Source organism: Piliocolobus tephrosceles, chromosome 18 (assembly GCF_002776525.5).
Source record: "Piliocolobus tephrosceles isolate RC106 chromosome 18, ASM277652v3, whole genome shotgun sequence".
Taxonomy (NCBI): domain Eukaryota; kingdom Metazoa; phylum Chordata; class Mammalia; order Primates; family Cercopithecidae; genus Piliocolobus; species Piliocolobus tephrosceles.
In genome coordinates this window covers 27,664,774-27,682,826 of record NC_045451.1, presented here as the reverse complement: position 1 = coordinate 27,682,826, position 18,053 = coordinate 27,664,774, and the positions used below count along the sequence as shown (strand labels likewise).

Here is an 18,053-nt window from a genome sequence, read left to right as displayed (position 1 = left end):
CTGACCTTGCGATCCGCCTGCCTTGGCCTCCCAAAGTGCCGGGTTTACAGGCTTGAGCCTCTGCGCCTGGCCTGGCTGAACAATATTCTGTTGTATATATATGTCACATTTTCTTTACCCTTCTATCTGTTGATGGGTACTTGAGTCCTATATCTTGACTATTGCGAATAATGCTGCAGTAATGGATAATACTAATTTATATTCCACAAGTGATTATTTCTTAAAGGTAAGTTGTAATGGGAAATCTTAAACCATAATAATTACCTTCTTTGTCTCTTTCTACAATTGTTGACTTAGTCCGATTTGTCTTACATAAATAAAGCTACTCCTACTTGCTTTTGGTTACCACTTGTGTGGAATATCTTTCTCCATTCTTTCACTTTAAGTCTATGTGTATCTTTAAAGGTGAGTGGAGTTTCTTGTAGGCAACATATAGTTGAACAATGTTATTTTTATCCATTCAGGAAGTCCATTTCAAATTTTAACTGGGGAATTCAATTTGTTCACATTCAAGGTTAATATTGATAAGTGAGGACGTATTCCTGTCATTTTGTTTACTGTACTCTGGTCATTTTATATGTTCTTTCTTCCTTTTTTCCCCTCATATTATCATTACGATTTGGTAGTTTTCTGTAGTAGTGTTTTATTCTTTTCCCTCTGCTAGTAAGTTTTATATTTCCATGTGTTTTCATCATGGTGATTATCTTTTTGCTTCCAGATGTAGGATTCCCCTGAGCATTTCTTGTAAGGCAGGTCTAGTAGTGGTGAATTCTGTTGGTTTTGGTTATGTAAGAAAGAGTTTATTTCTCTTTCATTTCTGAAGGAAAGCTTGGCTGGACATAGTATCTTGGCTTGCGATATTTTTTTCAACCCTTTTAATATATCATCCTGGCCTTTAAGGTTTCTGCAGAGATATCCACTGTCAGTCTAATGGGAACTCCCTTACATGTGACTTGATGGTTTTCTCTTGCTGTTTTTAGAATTGCCTTTGCGGTGTAACCATAATGTGCCTCTGGGAGGCTGTTTTTAGCTTAAATCTACTGGGGGCCATTGAGCTTACTGGATTTGGATGTCCATATCTCTTCCTAGATGTGGGAAATTTTCAGCTATGATTTCATTAAATAGGTTTTCTGTGCCTTTTGACTTCTCTTCTCCTTGTGGAATTCCCATGATAAGACATTTGTTCATTTTATAGTACCCTTCAAGTCTTGTAGGCTTTCTTTACTCTTTTTCCTTCTCTGATGGGGTAATTTCAAGTGACTTATCCTCAAGTTCAGAGATTCTTTATCTATTTGATCAAGTCTATTAAGCTGTCTAGTGTATTTTAAAATTTCATTCATTGAATTCTTCACTGCATATTTTCTGTTTGGTTCTTTTTTATGATTTCTGTTTGTTGACTTTGTTGCTCATATTGTGAATCGTTTTCCTGATTTGGTCAAATTATCTCTATGTTTTTGTGTATCATTGATTTTTTTTTTTTTTTTTTTTTTTTTGAGTCGGAGTCTCGCTCTGTCGCCCAGGCAGGAGTGCAGTGGCCGAATCTCAGCTCACTGCAAGCTCCGCCTCCCGGGTTGACGCCATTCTCCTGCCTCAGCCTCCCGAGTAGCTGGGACTACAGGCGCCCGCCACCTCGCCCGGCTAGTTTTTTATATTTTTTAGTAGAGACGGGGTTTCACCGTGTTAGCCAGGATGGTCTTGATCTCCTGACCTCGTGATCCGCCCGTCTCGGCCTCCCAAAGTGCTGGGATTACAGGCTTGAGCCACCGCGCCCGGCCGATTTTTTTTTTTTTTTTTTTAAAGATTTTGAATTCTTTTCCCACCAGTCTGCTGATTTCCTTTTCATTGGAGTCTGTTACTAGAGTTATTATATTCCTTTGGTGGTGTCATATTTTCTTGGTTTTTCATGTTTCTTGTTTTGTTTGTTGGTATCTGTGCATCTTTCTGAATTATTTTATGTGTGTTTTGTTGATGTTTGCTGTGTTTTCTTAGAATAGCTATTTTGAATTCTTAGTTTGCCAGATCATCTGCAGGTCTTTAGGATCAGTCACTTATTTTGTAGAGGTTTTCTGTTTGGATTTGTCCGAAGTTTTCTCATGATTAGAATGAGGTTATGCATTTTTGGCAAGAATGCTGAAGAAGTGATATGCTGTTCTCACTGCATCATCTCAGAGGGCTCCTTATATATTTATATCATTAATATATTGATAAGTTAATGCAATAAGAGTAATATGTAATAAAGATATAATATGTAAAAACTGGTTGTATTAACTTTGAACACTTGGTTAAGGTGATCTTTATCCTTAGTAAAGATACTGATTCTACTTGTAATTATTAAATATCTTAGAAAGAACTTTGAGACTTTGCAGATATCCTATTTCTCCTCAAACTTTCGTCTACTACTTTTAGTATCCATTTGTCCATCCTATCTTGTTTCTAGATTAACTGAAAACCTTGTATAATGAAAAACTATCTCTTCCTTTATATTTGTTTAGTAAATTATATTATACAGATTCACTAATTTATTTTATTCTTGGTTTAGAGTACAGCATAATTAGTTATGCTGCTGTTGAAATTGTTTCAGGTTAGGCCATTAGGAGTCCCTTCATGTTGGCTCCTGTGTCCTTTTTACATGTCTCCATTCTTTTTTGAGCAGTTCTTTGAGGAGCCATGGTTCTTTGTATTGGAAAATGGCATTTAGAAACTAGGATCTAGGCATTAGTTGTGCTGAGTGCTACTAGGGTGTTGTTCATTCTAAACTATGTCAGCAGGAAGACCTAGGAAACAAGTTTACCAACCCACACATACTCACATATGTACATTTCTTTATCTGTTGATCTGTGTACATATATGTGTATATGTGTGTGTACATACAAACACATATATGTATAAAATCATGAGTTCGTATTGATAACTCTGATTCCAGTCTAATACCACGGTTTGTTTTAGCTTTTCCCATTCCCTATTTGTAACTTTCTCCTCCTATGAGAATCCTTTCATTATCTACAGTAAGTTTGTTTGTTCAGTCTTATTATACATGCAGAGTAGTTTTAGAATTGCTAACCCATATTCCTGTAATTAACCAATTTACTAACTAGATTACATTATTTGTCTATTGCTTTTTTTTGAGACAGAGTCTCACTCTGTCTCCCAGGCTGGAGCACAGTGGCACAATCTCTGCTCACTGCAGCCTTTGCTCCCAGGTTCAAGCAGTTCTCCTGCCTTAGCCTCCCGAGTAGCTGGAATTGCAGGCACCCACCATACCCGCCTAATTTTTATATTTTTAGTAGAGGCAGGGTTTCACCATATTGGCCAGGCTGGTCTTGAACTCCTGACCTCAAGTGATCCACCTGCCTCAACCTCCCAAAGTGTTGGGATTACATGCGTGAGCCACCACGCCCAGCTAAGTATTCCTCTTTTCATCTTTAGCCTTATAAAATCATATCAAAATACTGTTTTCCAGAGTTACTTAGGTTAATTATTTTCCTCCCAACTCCCTTTGTTGTGGTTGTGCTGTTTATTTATAATAGTGTTAGTTGGTTCATTTGTCTTTGTACACGGTTGGTCCTCTGTATGTGTGGGTTCCACATCCGTAGATTCAACCAACTGCAAATTGAAAATTTGGAGAATAATAATAAACATAACAATACAACAGTAAAACATAATTTAAAACACAATGTGCAAGTATTTATGTACTGTTGACGTTGTGTATTATTTATTAAAGGTAATCTAGAGATGATTTAAAGTTTACAGGAAGATATGCGTAAGTTCTATACAAATACTGTGCCATTTTATAATCAGGGACTTGAACTTCCTTGAACTTTTTTTTTTTTTGAGATGGAGTCTCACTCTGCTGCCCAGTCTGGAGTGCAGTGGCACGATTTCGGCTCACTGCAAGCTCTGCCTCCCGGGTTCTGGCCATTCTCCTGCCTCAGTCCCCTGAGTAGCTGGGACTACGGGCATCCACCACCACACTTGGCTAATTTTTTTTGTATTTGCAATAGAGATGGGGTTTCACCATGTTAGCCAGGATGGTCTCAATCTCCTGACCTTGTGATCCGCCCACCTTGGCCTCCCAAAGTGCTGGGATTACAGGCGTGAGCCACCACACCCGGCCTTCCTTGAACTTTTATATTCACACAGAGTCCTGGAAACAGTCTCCCAAAAAACCAGCGATGACTATATATTGGGTTCTCCTCTTGTTCTGTTTGGTTTAAATAATTTGTTTTTTGAATGTATGAAATGTCACTATGGTTCTAAGAGTCAGAGATATACAGAGACGTACCCAGAGACATTTACTAGCAGGTGTCAATGACAAGTCTCAGAACAAATTGTATTATCCATACAATATTTTTAAAACATTCATTAACAGTGCCACAAACAGTTCGTATGTTTTCTACTTTTCTGTCTTCTTTTGATACTGTGACCACTACTTTGCATGAAAATCACTCAGCTCAGGCATAAATTCCAGAGGCAGCCTTTTGTAACTGTTATGGTTGGCATAAGGCAGCCGAAGTTCTAAAATAAGATAGTGGCTAGATGCAGATCATTTGGATATTATGCCTCAGATGCTGTCTCCCAAGGTGTAGGAGTATATCCTAACTGGATCCTTTTACCCTGGTTTTTTTTTTTTTTTTTTAATGTTTTTATATTGTTGTGGTAAAATATACATAACATAGAATTTACCATTTTAATCATTTTTAAGTGTACAGTTCTGTGGCATTAAGTACCTTCACATTGTGTGTAGCTATCACCATTGTCCATTGCCAGAACTTTATCTTCTCAAACTGAAACTTTGTACTCATTAAACTCTAACTCCCTATTTCCCCCTCTCCCCAGCCCCTGGTAAGTAGCTTTCTACTTTCTGTCCCTATGGACTTGTTACTGTAGGAACCTTGTATAAGAATAATCATTATATACGTATCTTGTTGTGACTGGCTTATTTTGATTAGCATAATGTCTTTAAGGATCATGTATGTTGTAGCATTTGTCAAAATTTCCATTCTTTTTTAGATTGAACAATTTTCCATTGTATGTATGTGTCACATTTTGTTTATTCATTTACCCGTCGTTAGACTCTTGGGTTGCCTCCATCTTTTGGCTATTGTGAATAATTTTGCTGTGAAGATGGGCATACAAATATCTACCCAAGTCCCTGCTTTCACTTCTTTTGGATATATACCTGGGAGGGAAATTGCAAGATCATTCAGTAATTCTATGTTTAATTTCTTGTGGAATTCCTGTACTGTTTTCCACAATGGCTATGGCATTTTACCTTTTCACTCCCTGTTTCTTATATCCTGTTCTATAACTGTGGACGTGTCTTTAAAATCTTTTTAGCCATACTGCTTACCTTGAGTATCTTATGCTAATCAGCAACTTTCTATAGAATTGAAGTTTAAGTAGTACCTATGGTGCACAGTCTATGCTAAAATATATTAAATTACAGACATTTGTAGAGTCCTATTTGCTACTTGGTAGATGGCTATTAGGACACAGAAACTCATTTGAAAGATGTAAACTAATAGACTGATAAGACTTTTAAAAAGAAATTTTAAAATATCCCTCACCGATTATCTTAAAAGAATCTTGACCATCTTATGTATCTGAAACACTGCTGCATTCTTTGAACACAAATAAGGTCAGTGGTAATCGAGCTGTGAGTGTTATTTAGGTAGAAGGAATGTGTGGCCCATGAAGAGGTGAAAAGCTAGCATTCTGTTATAAAAACATGTTTTAAAGTGTGCAGAAATACTGTGTTTGAAATTTTGGTCCTTGATCAGCTGAAAAGAACATGTTGGTTTACCTGTCCTCTGAGGACCTTTCATTTCATTTAAAATTTGTGATTTTGAATGTGCTAAATTAATTTGTCATAAATATAAACGTGCACTATTTGTTTTAAAAGAGCAGTGACTAGAAAGGATATCCCAAACTGTTAATCATGATTGTCTCTAAGTAACTTCACCTGGGGCCTCGGAATAGGGAAGTGGTGAGTTACAATTTTGATTTTTTAAAATATTGATGTATATTGTTTGGATTTTTACATTAGTTTTCTATTAGGGGAAATTAATACAAAATAAAACTCTTCTTTCCCTGAGTTTGGATGGTTAACCTTATACTATCATCTGTTTTAACCTTAGAGCTCTACTCTTTCTGGAGGCAAACATCATGGTCCTGTTGAAGCCCTGAAACAAATGTTATTTAACCTTCAAGCAGTACAAGAACGTTTTAATCAAAATAAGACCACAGAGCCAAAAGAAGACATTAAACAAGTAAGCACAAAATGATTTATGAATTGAGATTTGTGAATTTGTATAAAGATTTTTTTCTACATTTTTTAATAGACCTACTTATAGTTTCATGTTAGTAAGCATGCCACATACACATGTTGTAAGTGGCAGTAGTATTCTTTTTTGTTGGGAAGTAATGTACTCAACATTTAATTCTGTTTGATTTCTGTAGGTGTTTATCTCTAAACAGATTGTTGTATTTAACTTATGGTTATAAATCCAACATCTTATTTAGTTATGATGATGTTACAACTATAGTATCAAAGGGTTTTAAGAGTTGTTTTGTAATACTCTACAAAATTAATCTATATGGCCCATCTTCTGGTAGTTATATTCGGGGAGGCCTAGAAAACTTTTTCAACATTAGATTCCTCCACACACCTTTGTCATTTGGAATTTAATTTTGTTACTTCGTGTTTATTGGCTGTTATGAATACAGTCATATCAAGTTTTATTTTAAAGCCATTTTATTTTTTCAATTTGTGTATTTCCCGGGAATTTGAAAATCTGTTTCTGTTTTGGACTGCCACTCTACATGATGAATTTTTTCCCACAAAAGTATAGTGTTTAAGAACATAGAGTGTCTGTTTTCCCAAATATGATAGTGAATTCTAATTCTGTCACTTACTAGCAAGTGCAATATTTGTGCAAATCATTTAACCTCTTTAGTTTCAGTTTCCTATTTTAAAAATTATTGATTTTTAATTGACTATATATATATTTTGGGTGTACAACATGATGTTTTGAAACATCATGGAATGGCTAGGGGAGCTAATTACCTCATGTACTTTTTGTGGAGAACATGTAAAATCTGCTCCATTAGTAATTTTCAAGTATACGATATATTGTTTATAATTTTGGTCACCATGTTGTAGAATAGATCTCTTGACCTTATTCTTCTCACCTAACTGACATGTTGTATCCTTTGACAAACATCTCTGCAACTCCCCTGTCCCCACACCCAGATTCTACCTAGAAGTGAGATTATTATTTAGTGTCTGTCTTTCTGTGCGGGGCTTATTTTATTGATCAATTTCCTTTTCTGTGCAGTGAGGATGTTAAGAAGATATATATATATATATATATAGTTTGTTGAGACAAACTATATAAAGTACTTAGTATAGTGCTTGGTACATGGTAAATACTCAATAAATGATGGCTGTTTTTATTGTCATTGTTTTATTGTTATTCAGTAGATATATGAAATTCAGTTTTCATTACAAATGAGTGGATCAGCTTTTGAGAACCTTCATAGTCTGCTCATTTGAGTTGTATTTCTTAATTTCTTTTCTTACATTCTAATAATCATAACGTTAATATGTAATCTATACTTCTTTCCCCTCTCGTTTTAAACATCATTGAGATACAAGCCTGTTCAGTAAAGTCATAATTTTAAGCCAAGACTTGATTTTTAATGGACATATGTGTAGAAGTATACTTTAGGACAGTTGAAAAATGGCTGTTAGTTGGAGTGTTTTTACAATAAATGGAAAATAAAAATATTTAATGTTCTTTTGAAAATTATTAGAATTCTTTGGAAACGTAGAAAATATTTTTTAATGTTTTAATCACATTGTAAATACCATTTAATTTTTTAGTTATTTTTAATATTTTTTAATATTTGGTGTTTTTAATATTAGGTTTCAGAAGATGATTTCTCTAAATTACAGTTGAAGGAAAGTATGATTCCTATTACCAGGTCGCTTCAGAAGTAAGTATTCTTTACTAATATGGATGCGAATCCATCTTAGCCATTCCTATGACTCAAATCAAAGTTACAGGGTAGAAATAAGTAGTTTTAAGAGTAGCACTACTAGGCATATTTAAGCTTCTTGGAGCACACTGTTTAATTACACTAAAAAACATTGTTTTCTTTTAAACTTGTGCTTTTTCCTATTCAAAATGTACTAAGGACCTAATGAGGATAACTTTAGACTTCTAAAATATAATGGATATGAATGACTCATTTTTGAGTAGTAATAGCAACAATTTATGATAGTATTTTTGTGAGTATCCTATAACAGGAACTTGTATGAAATGTGTTTTCATATATTCTCTCTAGAATAAATTTAATAATAAATGGATCATTATTTGGAACGTCACTACAGAAATCTAAAGTAGATATAATGACCTGGATATAAAGATAGGTCTAATTTTCTTAGTTACATTGTCTTAAATAATAAAATGGAGAAAGATACAAGTTGTTTCTATAGTCATAATATTGACAGAAGAGAAGGGTATTTATTTTGGAGTTTTTGTGTGACTATAAAGTGTCCTCAGAAGATGGAATACTGAGCTTAGGAAATACTGAGATTAAAAGTTTCTACTCTAATCACACCATTTCACGTGGCTACCTTTTATACTTTGAGAATTTGCTTAGGCTTCTGTGATCTAAGGAAATGGTGGAAAAATAAAACACTAGACATGTAAACTTATGAATCTAATTGTCACAAATGTGTATATAGTTTTCATAGTTAAAATATATCATGTAAGATAATTTTTTTCTCTCTACTTAATTTATTATCTTTAGGGTATAAATAATGCACCTTTGTTTGTAGCTTGCTGTAGTACTGGGGTATAATGTTCCATACCTAATAGAATTCAGTGAATAATGATAGTAGTAGCTAACATTGAATGTTTACCAAACGTCAGTATTCTAAGTGCTATTGAATATAATTCATGTGATCTTCACAACCTTATGCGATAAGTACTATTATTATTTTCATAATACAGATCAGAGAATAGGCATGGAGTAGTAAAGTAACTTGTCCAGTGTTGCATAGCTAGTAAGAGGAAGAAGGGTGATTCAGACTAGGTAGTCTGATTTGAAAGTCTGTATTTTTAACACTCCTCTTATTAATGATAGTGATGAATTATTAATTGAGACTAAGTACAGGGCCTCAGTTGAGCATCTAGTATGAAGACTTCATTCTGCTTTAAAATTTGAGGTGAATGACCGTAAGTTTTCCATTGCTCTTTAAAGCATTGATACTGAACTTATCACAGACCTAAATGTGTTTTCTGAGGTAATGTACATATCCTAGATATTTTTTTCTGGTGAAAACAAACACTAGATTGCAAGTCATTAAATCACCACAAAAATCAATACTGATCTATAAGTGCTTTTACCATTTGCTAGAATTTTTTAATAGTAACTTTTTTTCTGCTATAAGCAATCAAGTCTTACCTGTATATGGAGTTTCATTTTTAGAGAGAGTAAGTTTTATGTTTTGTTACATGGCCTTTAGTTATTAATTCTGTTGTATTAATTGAAACAGTCTTAATTTGTCTTTACATTCAGAAGTATTGTCAGTAAGACGTTTGTACTGTAATGAAGTAAGCTTACACTTACAAAAGTTATTTTCAGTCTGTAGATTAACTGTTTTAAGGACAATTTAAATTTAATTCCTTCTCAGAATTCCTTTTTCTGGCTGCAAAATATTCTGGTTAGGTATATGGTCATCTTTTCATACTTCAGATATTTCAAATGTATTTCAGAATTTCTAAAATATTTCCAAAATCTTTCAAAAGTTACTGATTATACTTTGTAGGCTTTATTGGCCTTTCCTAAGGTAAAAGTCCTGTTATGGCTCTTTACATTCCTCAAATAACTGTTTTTGTTTTTAATAATTTGGGTGGCTTCATAGGTGGGAATTGAACAATGAGATCACTTGGACACAGGAAGGGGAACATCACACACTGGGGCCTGTTATGGGGAGGGGGGAGGGGGGAGGGACAGCATTAGGAGATATACCTAATGTAAATGACGAGTTAATGGGTGCAGCACACCAACATGGCACATGTATACATATGTAACAAACCTGCACATTGTGCACATGTACCCTAGAAATTGAAGTATAATAATAATAAAATAATAATAATAATTTGGGTGGCTAACCAGTTTTAAGATATCTTTCATTACCCGTAGGGAACTGTAAGCTAGTAGTCTGGCCTTTGTTTAGTCCCTTAAGTACTCAGTTTTCTTATATTCTTCAAGTGGAAATATGTGCTCTCTAGGAAGACTCATTGGAGCTGGGATTACAGGTGCATGCCACCACGCCCGGCTAATTTTTGTATTTTTAGTAGAGGCGGGGTTTCGCCATTTTGGCCAGGCTGGTCTTGAACTCCTGACCTAGGGTGATCCACCCACCTCGGCCTCCCAAAGTGCTGAGATTACAGTGCTGGCCACCACCTCCAGCCGAATGTTTTAAAATTTTAGTTATTTTGCCTCTGATTGGTTAGTAGCTTTGGGTGAATTATTGTCACTTAGTCAATGAAGGTGGGAATCTCAAAAATTAACTGAAGTTGCTAAAAAAGGTGGGAGAATTGAGAGTCTTCTTATTACGTTTGAGTAAAAGTGTCTTAAGAAGTATAGAGTACAGGGAAATAGATATACATGCAGTAATTAATGCTACTAGTTTCCTTCCATCTTCTTGTCCTGGATAAAGTGGAAGATGCAGTTTATTATACATTTATTGAATAACTTCTATGTATTAGAGACTATAGAATAGAGTGTTGTAGTCATTACCTTTCTGCTCACCATAAGTGGAAATTACTGACATTGGAGGTTATTACACAGCTTATGTTTTTTTTCTTTTTTACATTTAATTGTGGTTTTTTTTTTAGATGGAGTTTCGCTTTTGTTGCCCAGGCTGGAGCTGGAGTGCAGTGGCACGATCTTGGCTCACTGCAGTCTCTACCTCCTGGGTTCAAGCGATTCTCCTGCGTCAGCCTCCTGAGTAGCTGGGATTACAGATGCCTGCCACCACGCCTGGCTAATTGTCTTTTGTATTTTTAATAGAGATGGGGTTTCACCATGTTGGCCAGGTTGGTCTTGAACTCCTGACCTCAGGTGATCTGCCAATCCTAGTCTCCCAAAGTGCATGGATTACAGATGTGAGCCACTGCTTCTGGCCCTTCCTGCACATCTTAATTACTATATTGTCACTCTGTTTTTCCTTAATATCCTTCGTATTTATGAAAGATCTGAAATATGGCTAATTAACTGACGTTTTCTGAGTGGTCCTCCAGGAACTGAAAGATAGGGGAGAGAAAAACTGAAAAAATATAATTAGAGAAGACTTGGAAAGTTAAGGGCCTCTTTTCTTGGTTTGAGGAATGATTGAGTTTTCTCCACTGAGATCTGCAATACAGTATTGGCATTATTTTAGAGAAAAATCTAGGTTGTTGGTAAAACACCATATTATATAGACTTGCTGGAGTAGTTAGCAGCTTCTCCTACACTCAATAAAAGTGAGTTTTGTTTAGATCTGTAACTAATCCTTAAATGCTATTTAAAAAATAGCTATCTTGAATATAAATGTTAAAAATAATTTCTGTATTTTACTTCTTAACAGGATAGCAAAAGCAAGGATAACACAGGATACCAAAAGCAAAGGTGTCATTTCACAGAGCTGTAGTGAAAATTACTTGAAAAAAGTGTATTTGTTAAGTGTGATACAACTGATACCTATTATTTCTTGTTAGGGCACTTGGCAGACTATCTTAAAAAATGTTAATGTCAAAAAATATAATTGTTAAAGTGAATGTTTATAGAACTTTAAATTATTTTAACCTTCAGTTATTCACATCTCAAGGTTTTTTAAGGAATAAGTCTCAACGTTTATATAAATTTACTTCTCATACCAATTTTGAAGTTAATAATCAACTTTATTTTATTTTTATTTTTTTTGCTGTCTGCATTGGCTATTCAGTTCCTAATAATTGGTTTGTAATGTGTTTTATACTTTTTAATGAAGGGCTTTGCACCATTTATCTCGCCTAAGAGACCTGGTTGATGATACCAATGGAGAACAGTCACCGAAAATGTGAAGAGGAAAATGAAACTGTCACCACAATAATCACCACAGAACAAATAGTCATTTTTTCTGTTACTTAAACTGACAAAGTAAATATAAGCCATATATTATTTTTTGATTGGTTCAAGGATTATGTATTTCTAAAACACTAAACTTGAAAATACCCATAGGTTTTAGGACCTGTCTTCATTTTGTGCCAACATACTAGAATGTGAACTGCAAGGACCCACAATATATCCTAAAGTCTTACTTTCATCTTCTCGCCAGCAAATGTCTAATATTTAAAGATGGATGACTTCTATTCTTGAAGCCTACCTGGATTTAACCTTCTTCAGCATCCTCAACATTTTATTATCTGGTTCAGGATCATTAAGAAACTTACTGGTTTTTATCCAAAATCTTTTATGTGAAATAGACTTTTTTTTAGATGTAGTTAGCATCACTTAAACAGCTTAAAGGAATATCAAAATTCTTATTGTGTATCTCATCTATGCAGAAGTCTGTTACTTTGAAATTTTCATAAATTTAATATTTAAGATACATTGTATTTGAAAATTGCATTAATAGTGGAGTGATAGTGTTAAAAGGAATGTTGTATTGTGACATTCAAGAGAACCTCATTTAATTAGTACTTTGATTCTGTGTAAGATAATCTTGATAATACTTGACAGTTTCCAAACCTTTTTTTGGAGGGATATTTAAGAATTTAATATTTCAATATTAGGTTGTTTCCCAGATTTTAATTTTGGGTTTAGCTCAAACTGGTGAAAACTATGACTCAATGGCCAATTGCTTTATGAAATTTGATAACTAAAACTTAAAATGAATATGGAAAATCAGAAAGCAACTGTATTTTAGAGCAATTTTGTGAGAGTTGTATTTTCTTTAACACAATCTCTAGTCTTAAGTTTGTGTCTAGCTGGAACCGAACAAAGCTCTATAATTTTTACCAAGCACTTATTATTGATACTTCTTATAAGTAGTAAGCATCTTTATTAACATAACTGAGAATTAAGTCGTAAAACATAACTAATACAGCACATTACAGCCTGATGAAATTAAAGAATGTGTATATGTAACTACCACAGATGAACACTTCACCCAAATGATAGCGTTTTTCCTCAGTAGATTTATTGTCAAATAGGAATTTCTAAGCACATTGAGTAAAAGCATTTTTTCCACGTTAATGAAGCATCATTTAACATCTTTGTTAGAGGTGACACGTCAAACACTACAGTGAGCTCTGTGGGTTTTGTTTTTTTTTTTGGCCAGTGAGTTTTTTACCATGCTGCTCTGACCAGTTTGAGAGGCAATCACCAATAGATTTGTTTTCTTTATTCTGTGGAGATGTTTTTGCCACTGACACTGTTTTCTGATTATAGTCTGCTTCATAGAAAATAGCCTGCATAAACAAACAAGGAATTACTTTAAAATTAAAGTATGCCTGACTATTAAAAATGCAGAGTTTAGGTGAGTAAACATCAGGTAGGTCTGGGTGGGTCATGTTCTAGGCCTAGAAAAATCCACTATTGGACAAGTTCTAGAGAAGGCAAGGAGATAAAGGCATCAGGTGGTAACTTCTAATTGAATATTATATGTTGATCATACATAATATATATTATGCCTGGAAATTGTAATGACTGAAAAGCACCATTTGGTTAGTGCTCCTATTCATGAGAATATATCTCCAATACTAAATGAGATAAGCCTGTTCTAAAATCTTATAGCCAGTATTTTAAGAAACTTGATTATACTTACCAAAGGAACATTGTTTTCTCTTGTTTTAAATATGGAGAGGTTTAATCCTTTACCTAACAAAGGAATTAATTTTAGCAAAATGATTCATTCCAACCTTCTTATAAGAAATATCTAGGAGTCAACTAAGAAAAATAATGAATCTAAGTGATAAACATTCAAGAAATACTCTAAGTAAGAGATTTAATTACAATTTTAATACCTCAGGGTTCTTTTTAGGTTTCCAGGAGAAAAGAGCAGGATAACAGTGTGGAGACTGCTAAGTTGAGAATTTAAAAGAAATGAGAACATACAATTTTTAAAATTGCATTGTGAATGTAAAATTTTTATCTTCTGCTCTCTTTTAGACGTATTGAGAAAATGTTAAATAGAAAAAAAGTAAGAAATTTTAATAAGATGTTTCAGATCTTTGAGTATGAAAAATATGACAAAAAAGCGTAATTTCAAAAGACTATTTGAGATCAAGGGACAATGGTGCGACCAATATGAAGGGTCAAGACTGAAATGTATTGTCTTTACTATCAAGAACTCTACTTACAGTTTTTTCTCAGACAGTTAATTTCAGCTTCATAGAGTTTTCTGACCAAATTAAAAAACACTGTTTTCTTGGGTTTGTTTTGGGTATATGTCATTATAGTTATGTTATTTCTTGTTGAAATTTATAATTGTGGGTTTTTTTTATTGTTTTAGTATTTAATGGTGTATAATGTGTTATTAAATTATATGTAGTTATACCAAAATGTTGCCTGAAGATAAGTCATGACAAGGTCCCATGTTTATTTCTATGTTATAGATACATGGAATTGATCTTGTAGATTTGAATTTTTGTTTCATTTTTTTCTGTTCCACCCTTCGCTCTCTATATCTCAGAACATTTTTGGTAGAAGTGCTATCCAGAAGTGAACTTGTCAAAAGGCAAGTAGCATGAAAGGAGACAGAAGAAGCAAAAGGCCAATACAGTGGATAATTTCTGAGCAATTGAAGTTTCTTCAAATGTACAAGACTGTGCGTCTTCCTATTAGATGTATAAATTGGATATTTCATCCCTAATTAAATGTTCTGTTGGATTGCAGTGCCTATCATACGGCGATTAGAGTAAATTGAGGCCTAATCCTAAACACATTGTAGAGCATATTGTTAGATATTTTCCTATGATATTTGAAGTTATTATTTTCCCATTTTCTTTTTCTTTTTTTCTTTGTAATCATATGTCCCTAAGATTGTTTTCCTTTTTTGGACCAAAAAAAAAAAAAAAAAACAGACACACAAACTTAGCTTTTCATCCTCCCAGTGTATTCTGCGTTGTCCTTACCCTGGATCAGCCCCTTCTGTGTAACAGTTTTTCTCACAATGTAGCAACTTTTATCCACCCTTCAGTACCTTCACTGGGACTAGTTCATTCATTTTCAAATAGCTATTTCAACCTTTAACCTCTCCTTTGTCTTTTACACAGAAGCCAGAGTGACTGGTCTTGGCATGACTCTGTTGTGTATCACCACTGTAACCTTACTGATTTGTTTCAGCAAATTTGCTGTAGTTCAGTTGCTTTACTCAGATTCCCCCAAACTTTATATGTGTATTCTCGCCTTTGTGTATATTATTTCTCATGCATGAAATACTCAATTTTTATTTTTTTATCTAAAGCTTACTCTACATTTCTTTAAAGCTGTGGCCAAGTATTTTATTTTGTCCCTAAACATTCTAACTATCCACCAAACTGTGGTAAGTTGGCTTTTCTTTTTCCTTCCCCTGTCATTTATTTAGCTGTTATATTTCATTTTAATATTTTGGATGGTGCCTCTTATACTATGTTGTATTCCTAGACAAGGAAATGTATATCAAAACATGTTAGATGATTGATTGTTTTATCTTCTCGATGATAGAACCTTTTATACTGCTTTACAGAATCAAAAAGAAGTAAAGTGTATTTTACATAGTGGTTTTAAGTATTGACTGATTGATATTCTAAACCTGGTTTCCTGTATAAAGTTATAAGTTCAAGATAAAGAGACCACATTCTTTACTTATTTGAGGTTCTGGAAATCCTTTATTTCTTTTTTAAAAACATTTTGATAACTTTTTAAAAAATTTAAACCTTTTTAAGAGCAATTTCAGGCTCACAGCAAAATGAAGAGGAAAATAATCTGCACAGAGATTTCCCATATACCTCCTGCTCCTGCATATGCACGACCTCCCCTTTTCATTGTCTGCAACCAGAGTGTTGAACAATTGGTAAACCCACACTGAATCATCATAATCACCGAGAGTCCATAGTTTACGTCAGGGTTCACTCTTGATGTTGTACATTCTGTGTGTTTGGACAGATGTATAATAAACTGTGGCTCCACCCCAGTGTGTAATCCTCTCAGTGTACAGGCCAGTTGGATTCTGGGGACCCCTTCCCACCTGGCTGTCTCATTCCCCTCTAAAGTACATCTAACTGCCGTTAGAAGGATAAGGATAAGGACGAAGACCCATCTTAACTGCTTCCTGCTGACAGGGGGTGCTGTTTTGGGAAAATGGCAGTCAGAGATTCCTCATAGGCCTGTCTTAGGGTTCCCAGCGGAAGGGGCCATCATCGGAATCTCTGGTTGCATGGCCATTTGGAGTTTGATGGTCTAAAGGCAAGAACAGACAAGCCAGGTTATTAAAAAATATGTGTCAAAACGAAACAAAGGGAGAGGTAAGGACAGCTCAAAGATCCCAAGGCCTTTTACCAGTTTGCACAGGGATAGAGAGGTCAAAAGCCTGACATAATAAACACTTTTAGATTTTTACCAGCATGTTGGGCTTCTGGATTCCCTTCCCCTGAGCCCAGTCCTAAGCCAAACAGTTTAAGGTTTGGGAAATTAACTTTTCCCACTGTGAAGGGTGCATGTGAGGGGAGTGTCTTGTAGTCTGGAGACACAATTACCCGTCTGTGAAGAGAGGACAAAGGAGGGAAAAAGAAAAAGGCTCTTTTCAAAGGAGTCCTAGGAGTTCAGGATGCATTTGAAAGGGGTACAAACTGAAGAAGAAAGACCATCCATCTACAAAGAGGGGAGCAGGCATCCCTACTTCTCTTTTTAGCAGATACCCAGGGTACGTGAGAGAGAAGGAAGAGCATTCTCTTCTTTCGTCCTTGTATCCCTGAGTCCCGGCAACCTTGGCAGGTACCGCCATGGATGCTAAAGCGGCTTTCACTCATGTTAACAGGGTACCTAGGAGGTGGGAATTATCCACTCTTCCCACATATGTTCTGTTTCCCCTGCTGTCCATAGCCTTGAATTCCCGAGACCTCATGCCATGGATACTAACATGGCCTTTATCTATAAAATGGGAAGCGTGGCTTAATTGACAGCAATCAGCCACGTTCACCTGTGTTGTGCCTCCTCTGTTATCATCTGCCTCTGGATCCCTCAGATCCAGTTTTCCTTCCTAGGGCTTTGACCTGAAGCTTGGAATTGAGTTTGGGACAGGAATATGTCTCGGGGATTTGCATGGACTTCTTAAAAGTCAAATGCTAAGGTGAAGCTGTGGAGTTGAGTCCTCCTCCAACAAGGGAGAGAAAAGGATGTCTTGTGATACATCCAGATAACTGATGGCTCTAGTTATGCTGCTAAGATTTGGGTGCATTGTGCTTGGCTTTGGTTAGCTCCCTTGGTCTTACTTTCCCATAAAGGAAACCTCCAAGTGATGGGCATCCTATTTATTCCCATCACCTGGCAGGATTTGCAGGATAACTGCTCAGAACTAGAATATTGATCCAGATTTTTATGTTACCCTTTCCTCTGTTCTTTCTGAGCTGCAGCTGGAGGTTGCTGGCTGGTTCACAGGAACAAGTAGGGTTATTCTAAAATGTAGGTGAAAACTTAAAAACAACTAATGAGTTGAGAATTTAATAACAAATGTATGATAATTTTTGAAACCTAATTTCTCTGTCACCAGTCCTCATTTTTCTGTAAAAAACACAAATCATCATAGGACTAAGTGGTTTCCAAAATGAACTTTAGTCTTATAATTGGCCTGATTATTTGCATAAGGTGCAGCAAGAGTAATTATTTCTACATAGTCCTTTTGAATAGGCTTTGATGGAACTCTGTTCCACAAGGAATCTCAGTTGAGACCTTTTAAAGGTAAGCCCAGCCATGGGTTTGTATCCTCAAATACATGTGAGTTGTGTGATTCTCTCCTTTTAAGGTCCTAAGATAAA

General features: G+C 35.0%; 1 protein-coding gene across 4 annotated transcripts in view; it reads left to right on the top strand.

Annotated features, from left to right (window-relative positions):
* The window catches only part of C18H18orf54 (chromosome 18 C18orf54 homolog), a 24,635-nt gene extending 8,747 nt beyond the window's left edge, over nucleotides 1-15,888 (top strand). For all 4 annotated transcript variants that reach the window (XM_023207517.2, XM_023207518.3, XM_031934546.1 and 1 more), the window contains 3 exons: nucleotides 6,138-6,269; nucleotides 7,928-7,998; nucleotides 12,047-15,888. In XM_023207517.2, the coding sequence (XP_023063285.2) occupies nucleotides 6,138-6,269; nucleotides 7,928-7,998; nucleotides 12,047-12,119 (276 nt within the window). In that variant the 3' untranslated portion in view covers nucleotides 12,120-15,888. The remainder of the gene's footprint in view (nucleotides 1-6,137; nucleotides 6,270-7,927; nucleotides 7,999-12,046) is intronic.
* The last annotated feature ends 2,165 nt before the right edge of the window (nucleotides 15,889-18,053 follow it).